This window comes from Phyllostomus hastatus, unplaced genomic scaffold (genome assembly GCF_019186645.2).
Source record: "Phyllostomus hastatus isolate PE091 unplaced genomic scaffold, TTU_PhHast_1.1 phas_scaffold_501, whole genome shotgun sequence".
In the NCBI taxonomy this organism is placed as follows: domain Eukaryota; kingdom Metazoa; phylum Chordata; class Mammalia; order Chiroptera; family Phyllostomidae; genus Phyllostomus; species Phyllostomus hastatus.
The window spans coordinates 23,930,957-23,953,000 of record NW_025334033.1 but is presented as its reverse complement, the minus strand read 5'-3'; the positions used below and the strand labels follow the sequence as shown (position 1 = coordinate 23,953,000).

At 44.1% G+C, this 22,044-nt stretch overlaps 1 protein-coding gene across 1 annotated transcript in view; it reads left to right on the top strand.

Annotated features, from left to right (window-relative positions):
• The first annotated feature begins 1,288 nt into the window (after positions 1-1,288).
• The window catches only part of MYO1E (myosin IE), a 199,686-nt gene continuing 178,930 nt past the window's right edge, over positions 1,289-22,044 (top strand). Inside the window, exon 1 of the mRNA XM_045823123.1 lies at positions 1,289-1,673. Within this exon, the coding sequence (XP_045679079.1) occupies positions 1,671-1,673 (3 nt within the window). The 5' untranslated portion in view covers positions 1,289-1,670. The remainder of the gene's footprint in view (positions 1,674-22,044) is intronic.

Sequence of the window (22,044 nt, the reverse complement as noted above, 5' to 3'; positions counted from 1 at the left end):
GAATATGCAGTCCTTGTGACTAGCTTCCTTCACTTAATGTTTTCAAGGTTCGTCCCCATTATAGCATGTCATAGTGTCTTCTTTTTTAATGGCTGAATAATATTCCAGTGTATGGACCCAATGCTTTTTGTTTATCCATTCTAGATGCTTTTCCCCCCATTGCTTTTGGAGAGAAAGGGTGGTGGGGAGAGAGAAACATCAGTTGGTTGCTTTCCTGTAGGAGCCTTGACCTGGTATCAAATCTGCAACCTGGGTATGTGCCCTGACCAGAATCCAACCCGGGACCTTTTGAGCATCTACCAGATGATGCTCCAACCAACTGAGCCACACTGGCCAGGGCAACAAGATGATTTTAAACATCCATTCCAACTTTAGGATCCTATATTCAAGTGAATTGCTACCACCACATTTCTTAAAGTAAATCAGTAGTAAATCATTATGCTTCATAGTGTTTCCGTGCCCTGGAGTTTTCAAAGCTTATCACAGACCCCAGGAGCACAGTCTTGTTGTGACTCACCCAGATTACTTCCGGAACCCTTCAAACAGTAAAATCAGACTCTTTACCTTTATTTCAGACTCTGCTTTTCCCCTAACCCAGTTTCCTTCCTAGTGGCCACCTGATTTCTTGAAACTCCTCTCTCTGGAATAATGTTCCGACCTTTACAGTTCTGATTGTCCTGCTAACTGCTCTCAGCAGATGCGGGTTGACTGAGGTCGGACAGGGCATTCTACCCATCTCGGTCTCCACTGTCCTTCTGCTCACTGCACGTGCACCTTCATCAAACGTCCCCCCAGGCCCCGCCAAAACCTTCCTTTGTTTTTCAAGGACATTCAGGTAAAAGGAGGCGTGGGGGAAATGGTATTTTTGACTTTCCTCACAATTCAGACGTCGGAAAGAAAAAGGATTTCCTTTGGGCTGCTGCCACGACTCTGATCTTTTATGACGATAAAATATTTCCTTCTAAAAAAAGTTACGGGAAAATCATATCACCTCAGCTTGGAAGCTACACCTAGTCTAACTTTCGAGTTAAAAAGGGAAAAAAAAGTGAGAGGTTGACCTCTCTCAGTTTTCTTTCTGACAGCTCAGGTCTGGCACCCGGGAGCGAGCCGGGGTCAGCGGCGCGCTCGGAGCCTGGCGTGGAGGACTACAGGATCCAGAGGTCTTTGGAAACTCCAACAGCTACAAGCTTGTTGGCTGCTGCAGTTTCCCTAAGGAGTGACGCTCTGAAAACAACCCCTGATTGGTCAGGCCTGAACTGAATTCTCCATTTATGGACAGATTGCCCTGCCCGAGCCGAGGCTCAGCCAGAGGAGTACGGAGTAAGTGGCCGAAGAAAGAGGAGCGAGGCAAGGCAGCTAGGCAGAAGCGCGGAGAGCAGCGGGCTCACCTAGGCGGACGGCGAGCTCCCGGTCCGAGTGGACCCCGGCGCTCGGCTGCACGCGCTCCCGCTGCTAAGGAGCCTCTGCGTCGCCCTCACCTAGCGCAGCAGATCCCGCCTGGATGGAGTCCCCCCAGGGTTCCCATTGGCTCCTGTGAGTGCTTGGGTGTCGAGAGCCTGTTTCTGGCGAAGGGAACCAACTTTTGAAGTTCGCCCAGGCGACTGCGTTCCAGCAGCCCCAGCTCCCCGGCAGCCGGACCCGGCAGAGGCGCGACCGCGCCGCGAGTCACCATGGTGAGTTGGCCGCGCAGCGTCCCAGGACGCCTGACCCTGGGCTGGGGCAGGAAGCCTCGGCGCTGGGCACCCACCTTGGGCGCGCTGCCCAAGCCCGGAGTGGAGAAGGTGGACGCCGGAGTAGGCACGTCGCGATCTCTTATTTCTTACTGTTTTCCTTAACTAGGGACTGGGAGAGAGGGAGCAAGGGGCCAAGGAAAACTTTCCTTCAAGTCGCTTTCGGCGTCGCAAAACTTTTTGTGGGTTGCGATGGCTGCCAGCTGTCGGAAGCTGGAGTGTGGGGAGATGGGTGTGTGCAGGGGCACGGCCCTTGGGGCGAGTCCCTTTCTTTCTCCCGGCAAGACGGGGCAGCCGCCTGTGCCCATCTGGTCCCACCGGCCGGGGCGCGAACCGCCCGCACGCTGGCGTGAGAGCCGGCCGGCAGCGCCCCCTCCGTCTCCGCACGCCCCTCCTGCCCGCGGGCACCGGAGCGGACTGTCTGCCTCTCTCACTCTGCGCGGCCGCCGCCCGGCTCGCGCCCGCAACTGTCCCTTGGCCCTCCGCACGCTGGCTGGGACGGCGCGGGCAGCACAAAGGCCGGCGGGCGCGCCAGGTAGGGCGACCACCTGGCGGAAGGCAGGCGCCCGAGAGTGAAAGTGACCGAGGGCAGCCCGGAGCGTCGCTGGCCTGGACTGGGAGCGGAGCGGGCCGGGGGGCTCTTTGCGCCCACAGGCGAAGTAAACACCCCCCACCCCCACTCTCACCCCTTCCCCAGGGCGAGGTGACTGGCCCTTTTCGGGTGTACGGTGCGCGGTTCGCACGGGAGGAAGTCGAGTTTTTTGTTCCTTTTCCGTTGGCACTTTGGGAATACCTGGAAGTGGCTGGCTTTTTCTCGGACTCCTATTTTGACTTTTCCTCCTTCGCCCCAACGCCACCGCCCCCCCCGCCTTCCCCCGTCTCCCCTCCCCCCCCCCGCCCCCAACAACCTGACCCTGTCCCTCGGGCGTTGGTGTACTTTACTTTCCGAAGCACAAAAGCAAGGACTCTGTTTGGAAGCGACTGGCAGTCCATGAAAAGAAAAAAGATAAAGTTCTACTGCAAAACTTCATCGTTTCCGCGCTTGGTTCTTTTCAAACAATCTTGCTTAGGCGGATGAACTAACTGGTTCTCTTCTGGTTTATTCTGTTTTTTAATGTCTGCAAAAGTAGAGCTAAGTAAAAATGATAACCAGAACAGCACGCCTGCAAAAATCGATCCCGCGTGACCAGCCTGAGGGACAAGTAGCCGAGGCCCATCGGAACCTACATACAAAACTCAAAAGCAGCACTTGACCTAGTGCTGAGTTTGTTCAAAGGAATTACATCACCTTTGCCCCTGCCTCAGAGGACACTTGATCTCCAAATAAATTTCCTCTTTCAGTTTTAGGGTTTAAGAATCGGTCTGTCCTGAATTATTCTTGGAACACCTATAAAGAACCATTTACTTACATCTGAGCGTGTTGTCTGGGCGGTGCTACCTAATGGGGCCACTGCCTAATTGGCCACTTAAACTTAAGCAATGTGATAGTCCTAGTACTTTAGGATTGCTATAATTATTTTCCATGGTTAAATATTTCTAAATCAGTGCGTTTTGTCAAGAGTTTAAAGAATCTTTCTGGATTTCAATACTTGAGCAAGTGGTACTTGAGAAAATTCACTTGCCCTTAGTTCACTTATTTTTCACGCTGGGTGGACTCAAAGCTAGTCTAGAGCACTTGGTTTCCTGACTCGGGGAACTTAGTTCTCCGTTTGACCCCACTGCTGTTGAAGTAGAGGGTCGGTCCAATGGATGTAGAGGAGAATGAGAAGGGAGACTGTGGTCTCCAGAGCTGTGTGGCACATGTGTGGGAGGACAGAGTGTGGCTTACCTACTGATGGCTCCCCTGCCGGCAGCGCAGGTGGCTGTGCTGTGGGCGGCTGGAGACTATCTGTGCATCAGACAAGGCTGCTGAGGCCACTGAGGCTGGGACTCCCTGACAGAAAAGTTGAAACAGCTGGCTGTCCTGAAATAGGAGATGTGCCATCACTTGATCTACTGGATCTAGAGTAATTTGGCAAAAATTAACAATTTCTTCACTGGCCTGAAAAATTAAATGTGTGTTGGGTAGGTGAAGTTGCCTTACAACAGAGCATTAGCCTTTTTATTTAAAATATTTATTTATTTTTAGAGAAAGGAGAAGGGAGGGAGAAAGAGAGGGTGAGAAATATTAGTTGGTTGCCTCTCTTACAAGAGCCCACCATGGGGTCTGAAAGTGCAACTCAGGCATGTGCCCTGATGGGGAATCAAACCCATGACCTTTTGCGTTGCAGGATGATGCCCCACCCAACTGAGCCACACTGGTCAGGGTGAGCATTAGCCTCTTACATAGGCAGAAACCTCAGTTATGATGTTTTCTGTTTATATAAGACCCCTTTAAGCCAAATGAGGCCTCACATGTGTCTGGGTCTGCCCAGCTGCATCCTTCAGCTGCTTAGAAGTGGAAGAGAAGGGGCATTGCTTTCTGTGGGTGTGGCTGATGGTTAGCTTGGAGAATAGAATTGATCAGACCCTTGGCTGGACTGTAAGGAGAGCACCTGTACTGCGGAGTGCGCTCTCTCTTCCTCTCTCTGTTCATAGTCTTTTAGGAAGTCTGGCAGCTCTCCATTAGGAAGGCTCTGCACAGGTACCCAAGGCCCAGCCAAGACTCATTCCGTTGTGACTCAGAAGGAAGATTTCCATTTTCTGACTTATGAATACAATGTACAGTTTATATTTACCTGATATCTTCCTTCTGAAAACTCACTTTGGGACACTTTTCTCCATCTTTGGAGAAGGAAGAGCACTAGCAGGCAATAGAAACTTTTTAGAGACTTGAAGAACTGAAAAAAAAATCCCTGATGTCTTTATAATTTTGTGTATGTTAGGAGGGTATGACAATCTGTTTTGACTTCAATTAAAGCCAAAGTTTAAATTTTTAAGGTTTCCTTCATAGACTCTGGCTTTCTCATCGTCCACAAAGGACATTCTCCTTTTGCAGCAATTTGTACTGCTGACGGACTGGAACCCAAGTTATAACTCTGCTGCGTACTTTGGACTCAGAAATTATGATTCATAGGTCTTCTGCGGTTTAGATAGTCTGAAATATTTAAGTAAATATGAATTGGCCATCACCTCAGAATATATTCAAGATACATTCCCTTGTCTTTGCTTGCATATTTCTTATGGGTAATCTGAAGATATTACACATAAAAATACACAAAAATAGACTTACGGACTTAGAAATCTGATGGATGGCTGACTATAAGGTAGATAAGTTCCTTTGGGTCTTGAAGGCATGACATGTATTTAGAAAGTCTGGAATCCATTTCAAATATGTTTTCTGGGAAGGTAACCTAGTCCACTCCCACTGATTAGTTTATCAGACTGCTAAGTAGTTTCCTGGCCAAAACAACACAATAAGACAAAACAAAACCAGAAAGGAACAGGATAAAATGCAGAAAAGTTTTGATGGAGGCAGAGGGGTGAGGGAAAGATCTGGAGTCCGGGACATGTTCTAAGGGTGAATGTGGGTAGGCCAGCCTGGTGGGGACTGTTTGGCCAGCCCTGGGCAGGGACGGAAGCCCAGCGGGGCAGTGAATGCAAAAGGATGGAAAAGTGGAGCAAGCGGACATTTGCAGAAGCTGAAAACCATCCCCTCCACTGTTTTGCCTGGGATTTCAGCTCCGTCAGTGGTTGCAAACTCAGATGTCCAGGGAGGTCGGGATAGGTTTTGATGGAGTGAGGCTGGCCTCTGGGGAGTAAATACGGAACGTATGCCCCATCTAAAGAGGCACCATTACTTGACCCTCGACCGTGGTTACATCAACTGTATAACCAAGTTGTCTTTTTTTCAAGAGAAGCTGAAAATCCAGATTTTTATACCAGACTGGTCAATTTTTAAAAGTGTTCTTCCGATCATCATGGAGAGGTCAAACACCTCCAGGGCAGCTGTTGCAGCTATTCCATTGTAAAGCTCCGAGTGGTGGCCTGAGAACACTGCACTTCCTTCCTTTCTCTCACCAGCAGGAATGTCTAAACCTGAGCCCCATAGCCAAGCAACGCTGTTAGATTTTTATTGATAAATCAACACCTTCCCACTGGGTTTCCCTTAATAGAGCCAATTAGTGCCAAGGCCCATGGAATCTCTGAGCTATTAAACAGGGGAAATTAGTATCCAGCTGCTACTATTTGGAGCTATCTAAACACCAGTGAGATAGTTTTCTGACTGGTGGCTATAAACTGAACTTCTCTTTCTTAACCCGTCAACTCCCTCCTCCAGTGAAAATACACCCTGCCCACCAATATTATATATGGCACCTCTTTTCTTGGTCCTTTCCCAGCTGAATCTCATGAATCCAAGGTCTATTTCAAGGGTTATTCTTGGGGCTACATAATGAACAGTTTGGTAAATATGATTTGGAATGCAACCTTTTGCTCCTGTATGTAATGTTAATGCCATGAACTCATGTGACACTCAATGAAAGAGAACGTATAGTACTTTGCATTTCCCGATGAGGAAAGGATTGAGTCTTATTACTTGGTAGGAACTTACGAAGGCTTTTTTCATCAGCTTCAAAAAGTAGAAATGTTTTGAAACCTCTATATAAGTACAAAGTGTTACAAGCTACAAAATAGGATATATAGAAAGTATGTACCGTCGTGGATTTCCAAGTCTGGGTCATCTACTATTTTGTTTTGACAAAGATGCGGCAACTTACGTTCTTATTAATATGTGATTAAAATGAATTTCTCCTTGGTGAGTTTTTAACTTTTCTTTTTTACCTTGCTGAGACTAAATATTTACAGATCAAATAAGGGGTTAAGGGTTAAATGCCAAAGGTATTAAAAATAAACATCTCCAAAAAAAATCTCAGCCTTATAAGCACATTCTGTAATGGTAAACAAATTATGTTTTGAATTTCAACTTCAGAATTTATTTTGGCAGAGATGAAAGGTTTTTGGGCATCCTAGCAAAATATTTTGTTTTTTTACGTATCTTTATGACAGCCACACTTGAGAGAAATGGAACTCTTGAGAGTCTTCCCTAAAATAGTGACAGTGGCCGTGGCCAGCTATAGAACTTACACTGTACATCTGTCAGCCCTGCCTTCCGATCTGCCACTGTGAGAAAAACGTCATTAACATTGTTTGAAGCACTTTAGAATGGTCATTTTTTAAAAACCTTTTTTTAAAATTTCCTTTATGACCTAAAATATTTGTGTTCAGCCTGATCACTCATCTTACAAGAATTAGTACCCAGTTCCTCTGAGCTGTTCTAGAACTTACATTCTGCCTCAATGGAGGAAAAATGGGCCCTACAAAAGATGTGCAGTATCGCGTAGAACAGGCCGCGGAGGCCAAAGAGGAGGTGGCTCCTTCCAGGAGTTAGTATAAGAACTTCTCTGCAGGGGGCCATTTTCTCTTACATTCTGAGTTTCTTACATTTCTTACATTTCTTATGTTCTGAGTTCTGATGCGTTTGTTAAAGATTCAGTCACAGGACTTCAGAATCCTCTGCTACACTGTAGGGAGTCCAGAAGAGAGCTTCAGAATTCTGTCCTAAATCCTCTTGCTTGACTTCGCAGAGATCTAGAGGGGTTAGATGACTTCCAGTCTCAGAGCAGAGCTAGGTTTTGCTGAGCTGGTGCCAGAATCCAGATTTTCTGATTAGACTTTTCTGAAAGTCTAATCAGGCTTTCCTACCAAACCTTGATGGTGGATTAGAGTCTATTTCCTTAGAGTCTAGACACGACCAGGTAATTTTCTATAAGACCATCCAAAAAAGCCTGCGTAGAGCTAGAAGGTTGGTACTTATTTTTGATTCATTATTATCTTAACTTGAAAGATTAAAGAAGTAAATTTAGAATTATTCACCCATAACAATACTACCCTAATGGTATTATTTCCACATCTTTGGGTTTTCTTCTAGTCTATCCAAAACACACATCATTTTATGTATTGTAATTATGGGGCAAATATATGATTTGTGCTCTGTATTTTCCCACTTATTTTATAAATCCTTTTCCTTGTTAAGCATACTTACCATATTTTGGTGGCAGTGTAATAATCCCACGTCACCTGATTGCCCAATCTGGGTCAGAACAACAGAGACCTCTCCTGTTTCGTACAGCGTCATTGTCTGATGCTCAGCATCCTGTCACTCCTTAGACATGCAGTCTGTCTTGGGTACAGAGTCTGGAGCAGGACAGGCAGGCGCGGGGTGCGCTGCACACTCCCAGGTCCTGGCCCAAAGGTGGGAACTGGTGGTGTTGCCCCTAGAGTATGGTGTTGGCATGAGAATGTGTGACACCAGTGGGTGCTCAGGCCTCTGGCTCCAACTTGGCAAATATGAGTGATCTTGTCAGAGAATGCAAATAATTGGAGATGGAGAGCTTTGATCCCTGAAGTGGAGAAGACAGACGTTGCCAAGGTGGTTAGCCTACATGCTTGATATGTAGGCATTCTTGCCAAACGTGGTGGCAGCTGCCGGGAAATCCAAGGTGAATTTAGTACTGCCTCTGATTATGACAAGCTCACAGGCTAGTGGGGAAATGGTAACAGGGGGCTTTCATACAAGTGATTTTATTTCATTCTTGTACCAAGGATGGTTTTTGTTGCCATTTTTATAGGTGTTAAAAAAAAAGCATGGCGAGGAGGAGTTGCTCAGGGCCATACAGCTTGTATCTCATGAACCACGTCGGCTAACTTTATGCTTGTTTGAAAGCACTTGATTATTTCTAAGTTTGGAATTCCTGAGCCCAAGTATCTGTATTAACACTTCATCATTTCACGTGCTCTTGAGGGAAGGCAAGGTTGATTTTTTTAAAAATTATTTATTTTAGCTAATTTTACTCCATAATACCAGGGTGGGATAATTTAGACCTAAGAACATTGTCTGTTATGACAAGTAACGGTCCGGGTTGTAATTTCTTTATTCTGGGGCTTTGTAGATGACAGTTTTGGGACCAGATGATATCACACTGGGAGGAAGCATGAGTAAAAGTCATGCTGGGAAGCTCCCTGATTTCAATTAGGTTTAAAAGAAAGAAAACAAGGGAAATGAAATAACCAGAAGAAACTCAGCCCTTTAGTTCATGTATACATGACAGAAGACAAAGGAAAAAACTAAATATATCATTAGTCTCTTAGTCATTTACTTTTTCAATTTATTTTAAAAATATTTTTAGTCTTTTAGTAGTTTAATTGGCATGACTGGCATTTGATGTTGAGGGCAACTTTGCATAGTATCACCGGTAACAGGAAAGCATAGAACCAAGCTTTACCACAGATCACCACGTTTTGGATGGTTTCACTGGTGGCCCTAAAGCTAATTTTCAACAACAACAAAAATATAAAATTGTTTTTTTGTGTGTTCCCAATTAGAGGCAGACTTTTGTGATAGGAGATTTTCGATTTGAATGTAGTCGTATCTGTTCAGCTGTTTCAGGGTGTAGAGGCAGCCTCCTCCAAGACTTGGCCATGTGCTCATGCAGAAACATGGGTGCAAAGTGATGGCAGTTGGTCTTCCTCCATCAGAGTGGCAGAGATTCCTAATATTTGCAATAGGTGTCCTGGGGTCCTCTGAAAACAAGCTATTGACCTGTTCCTCAGCAGTGTTTGTAATAGCAAAAACAAATGAAAAGGAATAGTCTAAAGGTCCATTAGTAAAGAAATGCATAAAGGCATGACAATGAGAATAGAATACCAATATGAATAGATGTCACAAAGGTAGTATGGAGAAACAAGTTTTAGAAAGATACATGTAATGTAAAACCATTTAAGAAAAAATTAAGGGGAGGGGGCTGGGAGACTGGGTCAAAATGATGCATGGGTTAAGAAATACAGATTAGTAGTTACAAAATAGTCATGGGGATGTCAGGCACAGCATAGGGAGTACAGTCAACAATAGTGTAATAACTACGCATGGTTCCAGGTGAGTACTGGAAATATCGGGGGAACACTTTGTAAAGTATGGGACTGTCTAACCACTATGCTGTACACCTGAAACTAATACAAAATCATATTGCATGTAAACTGTAAGTAAAAAAATTTTAAATAAAAAACTATAAAAAAGAATTTAAAAACATGTAACAAGACTATATATTGTTTGGGAATATATAGTTGTGTATGTATATATGTACGTGTATGTTCTTTTCAAAATATAAATCAATGGACTGGAAGGGTACCTACCCAGTTCAAGCTGCTGAAGGGGAGAGGGGGAAAGGAAAAGGACCAGTCGGTGGACTAACTTTAATGTTATCAGTAATGTTTTATTTGCTTTACATGTTAAAAAAACAGAAGCACATATGATAAAATAATATCATTAATTCTGGGCTGATAGACATTTATGTTATTCTTCATAGTTTTAATGTCTTTTTCTAATTAAGAAGAAAAAATGCATAGACATACAATTCTTCTTATAATTTTAGGTGGTTTATAAACTTCCCAAGCCCATGCAATATTCTTCCAAAAATTGTAGCAATCATTGTCGGGAGATGAATATTAGGGAGTGTGTTCAGTTTTGGATCTACGTCATGTTGTTTTATTGAGAGTTGAATACAATGGACCCAATGGTTGTGTCCCATGGAGTGCTATGTAAAGTGTCATTAGTGATTGCGCCCCAGGAGGTTCACTGCATCTTTGTGTCTCTTAGTCACCTGTTCTTACTCTATTGTGTCTGTTAGCTTTTGGTATAACAAACCATCCAAACTTGGTGCTTAAATAACAAACATCTATTACTTCTTATGCGTTTATGCATCGGCTGGACAGTTCTGGGCTGGACTGGCTCATCAGATCCCTGAGGTCAGCTGGTAGCTTGGCCAGGGATGGGGAGATGACCTCACTCACATGTCTGATAGTTGCCACAATTTCATCTGGGGCAGTAGAGATGACTTGGCCATCTATCTCTTTTCACAACAGGCTAGTCCTGGCTTGTTTACGTAGTAGTGGTTACAGGGTTCCCAAGCACAGCAAAAGAGAAAGCAAGTCCCAGTGAATAAGCATGCTTTAAACCTCTGCTGGCATCGTGCTTGCTGTTGTCCTGTTGGCCAAAGCAAATCATATGGGAGAGGACTGCCAGGGGGCTCAGATGCAGTTGTCCACCCCCAACCTTCTCTTCCAGCTTTCCTCAGTGGGGTGAATACATTGAAGCAGGACTAGATTGAGTGGCAGCACCTGTTTTCCCTGGCTGCCCCTCTGAGCCCCTGTGTGTGACCAAAGCCTCCATGGCTCCTGATGTGTTCACTGCTATTTTCCCAAAGCGTGAGGAATTGGAACTGCAGGGTTTTTTTCCAGAGGGGAGACTCAGTATGATTTTTAAATGGCTATTTTTGTTGGGGGAAAAGTCAAAGCAGAAGCTAATAATAAGAAGAAAAATCACTCCTATCTGTTAACGGAAGTTTTGTGAAAATAACAAGCATTTTACAATTAAGTCCAGGCTGAGAGAACAGTGAATCATGGCCAAACAAGACTGGGCTAGATGGCCTGTTGGACATCGGGGTGGAACAATACCATTGGAACAGGTGGGGACGGTACTGCCTGTTGCCTAACTGTGCCTTTTCAGCCAGCACAGAGCTGTGCGTGCAGAGGAAGGCATTTCTCTCATACACAAAAATACTTTTTTTGTCTTGGTTGAAAGTCATGCCTTTTGGACTGTAAGATGCTTCCCAAAATAACACTGTGTCAATTCCATATTTTGGGAGCCACACACTGTGCTATCTGTGGGCTCCTCAACAAGATGTAAATTGAGTTGGGTTAATTTAGCTTTGTGCTTAGGTCTCGAAAACTCCATTAACCTATGGATCTTTCACTTTGTCTTTCTACTTCTCATTTCGTTTTTAAAAAAGATTTTATTTATTCAGTTTTAGAGAGAGAGGAAAGGAGGGAGAAAGAGAGGTAGAGAAACATCAATTGGTTTTCTCTCCCAAGAGCCCCCAACCAGAGACCTGGCCCACAACCCAGGCATGTGCCCTGCTTGGAAATCGAACCAGTGACCTTTTGGTTCATGGAGAGATGTCCAGCCCACAGAGCCACACCAGGTAGATCTACTCCTCACTTTTTAAATTAAAAAAAATTAAAACTAGACAAATGGGTGAAAACTCATCCCTTAACTTTGAGAAATGAAAACTCATGGCCAGTCTTGTTTCCTCCATTTTGTTATGTGGCATATCACATTGATTGATTTGTGAGTGTTGAACCAACCTTGCATCCATGGAATAAATCCCACTTGATCATTTCAATGTGTTATTGAATTTGGTTTGCTAATGTTTTGTTGAGGATTTTCGTGCATATGTTCATCAGGGGTTTTGACCTGTGATTTTCTTGTAGTGTCCTTGTCTGGTTTTGGCATGAGGGTAATGCTGGCCCTGTAAAATGAGTTCGGAAGTATTTCCTCCTCTTCTATTTTTTGGAATGGTTTGAGGAGGATTGGCATTACTTCTTCTTTAAATACTTGGTAGAATTTACCAATGGAGCCATCTGGTCCTGGCCTTTCTTTATTGGGAGGTTTTTGATTAGTGATTCAATCTCCTTACTAGTATTTGGTCTGTTCAGATTTCCTGTTTTATCATGATTCAGTCTTGTTGGTTGTATATTTGCAGAAATTATCTTTTTCTTCTAGGTTGTCTAATTTGTCCAGTTTTGTTTTCCTCTCTTCTCGACTTCCCTTGATTTATTTTGAAGCAAATCCTAGATATCATATCATTTCATCCTATGTATATGTTACATTGGCTTTGAAATAAAGCAAAACTCAGCTCTTGGCACTAACTATTCTTTGGGCAGGAAAAGGGGGTGTGTCTCAGAATCAAAGCAAGTAACTTCCCTTTGACTTTTAACAGTAAAGGCTTTGTTCCACAGAATAATGTAGACTTCTTAATAAGGTGTACTTCTTAAAGCTTGGTCTAGTCTCATTCACAGGAGTTTTTGGCAGTGATATCTTGACATCTGTTGTCTTGGGGTGCAGGACAGCAGTGGTAGTCCCCACCCTGCAGTCCCAGCCAGCTCTGCTCAGGCAGTCTTTAGGGATGATTGGTAGAACCAGTTTGTGGTTTTTAATCTCTTCATTCCTTCTTATACCTACGTGTATCATGGTGATAGTTATGCACATAATACTTGTTTCTTTCAGTGGTCAGATACCTTGAACATAGAATGCCAAGATGGGAAATACTCTCGAGACTACTTGAGGGTTTCTATGAAATTTTAAGCTGAAGTTTGCATCTGCATTCACATGTGCATATTTTCCTGGGAAGAAGATTCATAAACCCCTGATGTGGTCCATGGCCTTCCTGTGACTCTTGAGGGTCCCAAGAATTTAAGTAGCCTAACTAAGCTCACCTGGAAAGTTCATAGAAGAGTTGGCAATAGAATACAAGTCCCTTGACACACAGTCCAGGGATCTTGGTCTTCAACCTGCTTTTATTTTTTTAAAATACATCTTATTGATTATGCTATTACAGTTGTCCCATTTTTTGTCTACCTTTTCTCTCCCTCTGCCCTGCACCATCCCTCTCTCTAGCATCCCTCCCCCTTAGTTCATGTCCATGGATTGTACATATAAGATCTTTGGCTTCTCCATTTCCCATACTATTCTTAACCTCCCCCTGTCTATTTTGTACCTAACATTTATGCTTCTTATTCCCTGTACCTTCCCCCCCATTCTCCCCCCTCTCTGCTGATAACCCAACCCTCCATGTGATCTTCATTTCTGTGAATCTGTTCCTGTCCTAGTTGTTTGCTTAGTTCATTTTTTTTTTTTAGGTTCGGTCATTGATAGTTGTGAGTTTGTTGGCATTTTACTGTTCATAGTTTTGATCACCTTCTTTTTCTTAGATAAGTCCCTTTAACATTTCATGTAATAAGGGCTTGGTGATGATGAACTCCTTTAACTTGATCTTATCTGGGGAGCACTTTATCTGCCCTCCCATTCTAGCTTTGCTGGATAGAGTAATCTTGCATGTAGGTCCTTGTCTTTCATGACTTCAAATACTTCTTTCCAGCCCCTCCTTGCCTGCAAGGTTTTTTTTTGTTTTTTTGTTTTTTGTTTGTTTGTTTTGAAAAATCAGCTGATAGTTTTTACGGGAATGCCTTTGTTGGTAACTGTCTCCTTTTCTCTTGCTACTTTTAAGATTCTCCCCTTATCTTTCATCTTGGGTAATTTAGTTATGATGTGCCTTGGTGTGTTCTTCCTTGGGTCCAATTTCTTTAGGACTCTCTGAGCTTCTTGGACTTCCTGGAAGTCTATTTCCCTTGCCAGATTGGGGAAGTTCTCCATTATTTTTTTCAGTAAGTTTTCAACTTCTTGCTATTCCTCTTCTACTTCTGGCACTCCTTTGATTCGGATGTTGGAATGTTTAAAGTTGTCCCAAAGGTTCCTAAGCCTGTCCTCATCTTTTTTAATTCTTGTTTCTTCATATTGTTCTAGTTGAATGTTTATTTCTGTATCCTTCTGTTCCAAATTTTTGACTTGAGTCCTGGTTTCCTTCCCTTCACATTTGGTTCCCTGTATATTTTTCTTTATTTCACTTTGCCTAGCCTTCACTTCTTTCTCTATTATGCGACCATAGTCAACCATTTCTGTGAGCATCCTGATTATAAGTGTTTTGAACTCTGCATGTGGTAGGTTGGCTATCTCTTCATCGCTTAGTTCTATTTCTGGAGCTTTGATCTATTCTTTCATTTGGGCCATATATATATTTGTTTGTCTTGGTGCACCTGTTATACTGTTAGGGGTGGAGCCTTAGGTATCCGCCATTGTAAGGCAACCTATGTCACTGCGCTGTGACTCTTTATGTGGGGGAGGGGTCCAGGAGGGAACATGCCACTTGCTCAGTTCTTGCCTCACCTTTAGTCACTTCTCCTGCTACCCACTAGCATGTTGGGCCCTTCTGGTGCTGATTCCTAGGTGCATGTGTTTGTGTATGGTCTAGGACCCTGTGGGTGTCTTCAATGAACTGTTCTGTGACTTTGGGAGTTTCTCCCTCCCACCACAATCCCCGCAGGTGTTTTTAGCCAGAGGTTTTGAGGCTTTATTTCCCTGCGCTGGAGCCCTGGGTTACTCAGTCTGTCTTGCTTCCCAGTTGTTCCTTCCGGTTTAACTGCAGCAAATGTGGGACCGCCTGGTTCTCCAGACCACACTCAGCCACGAGTCCTCTCCGCCGGCTGCCCGTCTCTGCTCGTAACTGCCCCTCCTACCACTCTGGATGAATGTTTCTTCTTTAACTTCTTGGTTGTCAGACTTCAATACAGTTTGATTTTCTGTCAGTTCTGGTTGTTTTTTGTTTTTAAATTTGTTGTTGTCCTTCTTTTGATTGTGCAAGGAGGCACAGTATATCTACCCCCTCCTCCGTCTTGGACGGAAGTCTCAACCTGCTTTTATTGTCAGTGTTTGAAAATCACACATAATAAAGCATTAGAAGGGAGGTTGAAAGTAGTAAGTTAAAGTAATTTTTTGTAAGATCCCCAGAGGCACCCAACCAATATAAGTTATAATGAGGTGATGGTGGGTATTATTTGTTGACAGCTAACTTGATTTTTTCAGAACAATAATAAAGCATAAAAATAGAGTCACAGCATTCGTCTTATATTTATGTTTTTTATATTCTCCTGTGATCACAGAGAGGAGTACATCTAATACCAACTTCAAATATAAATCAAGGGCATTAGGTTTTGACTTTGTAAATAATTAAAATCTCATTTCCCGGGTAGGGATTCATTGTTATTAATTATAAAACTAGTATTTACTTATTGAGGACACATAATAAGAAGGAAATTGCTAGGCTGTGGACTAGGGCTTGTGATATAGGGAAGAATGGACTTGGGGTAGTCTCTTGCTTCCAGCTCTTTGTCTCCCTTGCTGCAAGCCTCCGTCTGTCTACCTAACATTCTATTCTTTTCCCACAAGGCTTTTGTCCTTGTAGAAGCTGGAGGGATGAATAGGAGGGTCCGAGAAGGCAGGAAACGCAGTTTGCACCTGTTCAGGAGTGAGAACATATAATTAATGCTGCCAAAAGAAGGCAATCCCTCTCCTCCTCCTCCATGGACCCCTGCTCAGCACCTCTCCAGTGAGTCTGGCGCACCAGTGTGTCAGGCGTTATCTGCTCTTCAGGGACAATAAGGTGCTGTTCTCTTCCAGGCTATGGATCAAAGTTTTCATTTTTTTCAGCACCTGTATTTAGCATCAGTTGGTAAAGGTGTATTTTATGTACTGTAGATAGGAGATGTAGTGAATTGCCAGATCCCACCACCCACCGAGTCCTATGGATTTCAGCTCTTAAACACTCATTTTTGCTTTGTCTCTCACCTACATCATCTGGCTAAGTTCAGCTACTTGCTGTGCCCCTTACAGGCCTGGGTGTTCTCACCTTTGGCTGACATCTGGTCCCCATCAATTCTCCCCCCAACCCCCCTTTCCCACGGTCTAATTCTCCTTTTGGGCCAGACCCAATTGCACTTTCTTGAGTCTCATAGTTGAAAGTTGTCTTAAATACCCTGGCTCTTTATATGCGAAAATGTTAATGATTTTATGCCCATTTCATCTTCCCTTCTGATCAGTTACTTTTCAGGTAGAGTCCTTTCCTGTTCATTTTATATCCCACCTTCTGCCCCGTTATTATGACTTGCCATAGCAGGTGTACAGAGCTAGTTGAAGCGTCCTGGAGGAAATAGTGCGTGCGTTTCCTTCTGCTGTGTGTGAGTATACCTCCTTTAACACTGTCCCTAGGTCCCTCTACTGAGGGACACAATAGAGTACTGAACTTCCGACCAAGAGAAAAACTCTGAAAACGCATTCCATTAACCTGCTGTTCTTGATTGCTCTGCTAATGGAAAGAAACAGGTGAGGAGTTAGTTGATCAGTTAAAGTGCACTGTGATTCAAATGTCACCAGAGCCTTTGATTTTAGTGGGAATGAGGTCATCTGATGCAGGTGTCACTCCTCACTGCATTCAGCCTGCCCTGGGGAGAGATGGAATGGTGAGGACAGGGAGAAGGATAAAGATGCTTAAAAGAGCAGCTGAAAGCCAAGCCACTCTGTCACGAAAGGCAGGTGAACCGGCCTGCCCGTCATCATGCCTTTCTTCGCTCATCAAGGGGCTGTGCTGTTGACCCCAGCCCCCCACCCCCACCACAACTCTTTCACAATCTGTGAAGACAGTTCTCCTAGAAAACGCGGAATCTACTGTCTGTGTTGCCAGTGATTTTCACAGGTATGAGTGTTTAAGAAATAGGCAGAATAATAGATGGAAGAAGGAATTGAGAGAATTGAAATGGAGTTTTTGATCTGCTTTTTTATTGTATGTGGTTTTGGAGGACAGGGTTAAAATTCACAGGCAATCTAAATACTGTTAAATTCAAACTTTCTTTGGGAAATATTTGTACTGGAACTGATCAACTGACAAAATGGGCAGATTTGCACTTTGGGAGCTTTTTGGAAAAAATTTTCCAAGCTCAGCTCCTGGTGGATTGGGGTGAGGGTAGTCTGAGCTCTCCAAAGTGTAAAAGGAATGGCCTCCAAGGTGAGGCAAGAGGGGAGGGGGAAAGTCCAGGTAACTTGGGGTGGGGGGGGGGTGGTCAGAAAGGTATGTGTGACCTTCAGTTAGAACATTTTCTGTGAGGGATTTTAAATGACTTGCAGACCAGGAAGGGGGGAGTTGGGACAGGCAAGGTAAGTTGGGTCCTTCTGCCAATGGGAGGCTTTTGAGTGATATTAATTCATTACATATTTGTTTATTATTTGGTGTTAGTAGGCTGTAAACTTTTAAAGGGGACAATTGGTTATGCTCGTTTTTTTTGTGTTTCCATCACTTAATGCAGTGTCTGTCACGTGGGACTCTGCTGAATTGAACCAAACTCCTCCAGGGAAGCCGGAAAACCTTCCAGTGCAACTGGGTTGTCACACCTCAGCCTCCAGTGAATGAGTGATTGATGAGAGCGGGTGGATTGAAGTAGGCAGTTAACTAATTGTAAACTGGAAATGTTTTTCAAAGATAAAAATAGCCCCCTCAGATAAAACCAGGAGGGCTTCCTTTTGAGTTTTCTTTTAATAGAACAGGATAATAGCAAGTTCAGCTCAGCTCCTGCAGAAGGCAGACACTGCAGAGGGAAGCTGGGGGCAGGGTGGTGGCGGGCTGCGGTGGCTTCTACTCACTCCCTTGTCTTCTAACCCTCCTGCCACTGAGACCTGGAGAGGCTAAGTGACTGCCCAAAGCCAGCCAATGAATCCCAATTTATTCCCTGAAGGGGGGTGCAGCTCTCCAGGCAAAATGAAAACAAAATTCCCCAGGACCCTTTCCAATGAAAAGTGTGCAACACCACAAGGAACACTTCCACATCAGTTGTGACCTGTGACCCCACTTTAGGGCTTTTCCACTGTGGCCCTCCCCCCCCCCCCCCCCCAGATAAGAAGATAGAAAGATAAGAAGGTTTTCCTTGCTCAGCTGTGTGGAACTTCAGAATGTAAAATTTCCGGATGGCCTGTGTTTTACCCTAAACAGCCTAACCACTCACCTGCCCAAGTGAGGTCTGGTTTGGCTCTCCTCCAAAGGCCGGATGACCTCCAGGGAGACGTGCTAATAGCTTAATTGTTTTGTTGATTCTGCCCCTCAAATTCCAGTAGCTTCATTGCATTGAGAGTAAAACTTCTTCCCACTGTCTGGGCACTTCTTTTTGGTTTTGAATAGCTCTTAAAGTGTGCTCTTAATGTTTTTTTTGAAAGGGTGGTTAGCCCTTAGTGATAGGTGTGGCTTTCTCTAAACAGGCGTTTTTTTCTGGGTGTGGGGCGGAGAAAGTGAGAGAAAGGGGAGGATTAAAAAAGATTATATACGCTCTATCTATACAACAAACTGTACCTTATTCTGGAGCTGGTGTTTCTGACATTATGTTTGCTTGGCTCACATACTTTAGTTTTTGGGGTTAAAAGGTTAATGCATGCAAGGGAATGTTGATAGTTAGCTTCACAAAAACTATGCATTTACAAAGCTGTGGTTTGCTTTTCAAAACGTAGAAATGTGGACAAAGTTTGTTTCTTCACCTAGGACAAAGAATTCCAAGTATAAGACTATTCTGGTTCATGTAGAAAATATATTTTTACAAGTCGAGTGTCAGTGACATGTTTTAAATCAAATAGCTTTATAATGCACTAGGACTGTCATTCTTAGTGCAGGGAGAATCTGACTTTTGGGAAGGGGAAATGTGAAGGTCGCAGAAGTTTGACTATACCGATTTTGGTTGAATCTACATATATTGTCCTCCTTTTCTTGCCAACTGGAGTTTGGGAATTTCAGAGCTGGGAAGTCACGTAGATCTTAATGTTATGGACACTCAGACGAATACAGGATGATGCTATTTTTGGTTATGTTTGTGATTAAGCAGGGTTACATGATGGTAAAGAGGTTTCAATGGCTTTTCCACTTTCTGAGGGTGTTCTGTGCTTTGCATTCTCACTAATTCCGTCTGGAGACGTTAGCCTGCAGTGGGGGGTGGTATGCTTCTGTGAATTTAACTGCTTTCCACCCCGCTGAAGAGAACATAATCTGCTGTCGGGATAAACCAGTTACTGAGGGCCCACTCTGCATTATCCAGCATTTGTACCTCCTTAGTGGTAGGTGTAATTTTTCTTGGTTTTCAGTCAAGGAAAATATATGTGAGTTAGGTGACCTACTCAAAGTCTCCCATCTGACAAGTGGCAGAAAAGCGATTTAAGTTCAGCATTACCAGAATCTAAGGTCTGCTTTGGAGAGGAGCTGTCTATCCCTAGGAACATGCATTTTCAAGTTGTGGATGCATAGGCCAGAAGCACAGGCATCACCTGGGATATTACTGCAGCTGCGGAACCTCAGGCTCCACCCAAGACCTACTGATTCTGAATCTTCCTTTTAACAAGATCCCTGGGTGACTGATTGCAAGGCACTAGTGCACAGGAACACTGTGGTCCAAGCAAGGTAACGTGACTCTGACATGTCTCCAGAGGAAGCCTGACAGTTGTCCTCCCACCTGTCACCTTTCAAGGACAGGGATGCAACTAAGCATCCTGAACTTTCAGGGATGCAGCCACTAATCAATCACCTCTAATTATGCTGCCCAAACAAAACTGACAGGGCAAAGCTCAGGAGTGGTATTGAGGGAAAGTTTTCTCCCAGGCAATTCTGGAGTCAGCGGTCCTAAAATAGAGGCACAGCAGTCCTAAAATAGAGGCACGGTGGTTGTCTACTGCATGCTTGGAAATTTCTCCACCCAGAATGTCTCTTCCATGGCTGCTGTTAATGCCAAGCTTTCTACCATTACCATCCCTCTGAGCTACTGCATTGTTCTTGAAAAAATGCTGCTTGCTTGTCAGTTAGTAACACCTCACTGTGAACTGGTAGCCAAGAGCAGATTTTGTCTGGGTGGAGAAGGAAGAAAGAGGTCCAGATGGGAATATCAATAGCATGAAAATAGAGAAGGGCATTGAAAAGAGACCAACCTCCAGACCCTTCCAGTCCTGGGGCTGGAGAAAGTGCAATTGCCCTAACTGGTTTTCTTTTTAGAATTCCCTCACACATCTAGGCTGGAGACATTCTGGTCCTTGTCGGTCATTCTCTTCCGTTCCAGACTGTGACTCCTGTTGGCTCCCAAGCCCCATGAGTACGTCCTCACAGCCTTCTCCCTTCCTTTCCACAGCTGTCACCCTAGTCTGAGTCTGCACTGTTTTCCACTGGGACCATCACAAGAGTTTCTGAAGTGATCTTCACTCTCATCCCCTATAATTCACAGAAACAGCATTGCCTGAATCACCTTCCTGCTAGCATACAGCTTAGGGCTTGTCACTCTTACTCAGAAACTCAGCTTTTACTGAGGACAGACTGACACCCGAAGTGTGGTACTGCCACAGACCTAATCCAGGCTGCCTCTGTCTGATTGTTATTTTTCAGTGGTCCTTCTGGAACCTTCACGAGGGCAGCCTGAATCCGGACGCCTTGTTCTCACTACCAGCTCCTGGCATAGTGCCCGCACACAATAGTTTCTCAATAAAGATTGATTGATTGAATGAATGAATGAGCTGATTCTCATGTTGATGTTTTACAGTCTGGCAGGAATACACAACTTGGGCAGCCCATTTTCCATGACTGGACCTCCCTTCCCTTTTTTGCCATGTATTGGAATTATTTGAGGTCCATCCAAATAAAGGCTCATTTCCTAGAAACTTTTGCTTTAGCTCACTGAAATCATTCCTTGTTTATATTCGTAGCCCTTGCCCTGGAGTTATTTATTTGGTACTTAACTATATGTGATCTTGCCTTGGTGTCTGCGTATAAGTCATACTGCCCAGATAGAGTGTAAGCCCCTTGAGGTCAAGCAATTTACATTCCTTTATACTCTGCAGAATTTGTCATCCTTTCCTTTGGCCTTTCCACATTCCTGTATGCCCTCCCCATTCCTGGTCATTCAGCTGTGGAACAGGTACCTCCGCCCCCTAGGAATGCCTATGGTCCTTGGGGGCAGGTACTGTGTCCTCTGGTCATCTATAGTTTGTTGAGTGATGGCTACAGACTCTGTCCTTTTGAGTTTTATCTCTCTTTTTCTTCTGCTCAGTTCTTGGAACTCCCCATTGTCGATTTCTCCAGGTGCTCTCCTAGTGAAGAGAAGTTAATGCCCCCGTGACTCAGGGTCTGCTGGGGAGGGTGTGAAGGTGAGTCAGGAGCCACCTCAGGCCTCTCCGGTGATCTGTTCCACCCTGAGGGGGAGGCAGGAGCCTGCCTGGTGATTGGGAAAGGCTTCTTTCCCCTCTCATTGTTTCCGGGAACTGAATAGAACTAGTGACTTAATTCTCTGCACTTCAATTTCATTCTTTAAAAAAAAGGAAGCAAGAATAGTTTACATTTTGCATTCTAGGGTGCTGCCTTGAGTATTAATAAGAACATTATAGACTACTTTGAAGCCAATCATTGAGACAGGTAAAGCGCCACAACCCTATCACTGCTGAAGTTCTGTACTAGATGCCCCTCCCGGCCCTCCTGCCTCACCCCAGAGTTGGAGGCATTATCCCCAATACAGATGTTACATTTGCATTTTCTAACCCACTTGTTCGGGTCCTGGCTCTCTGAACTTTAAGGAAACTGTACCATTTATCTTCAGTCCTTTAAGAGACTGTCTTTGAGTTACACATTGCCTGTTAAGGAAATAACATGAAAATTAGAATCAATTGAGGAAGGTTAGACATGTTTCAAGAAAACAGACACATCTCTTCTTGACCTTCTTTCCTGGCTTCAAACTTTCATATCTGTTGGTCTGGGGAGGAACAAATGACAAAGAGAAACACCAGAGTGACATAAATTAGTAATGTATTCACTGAGTCTGGGCAGCG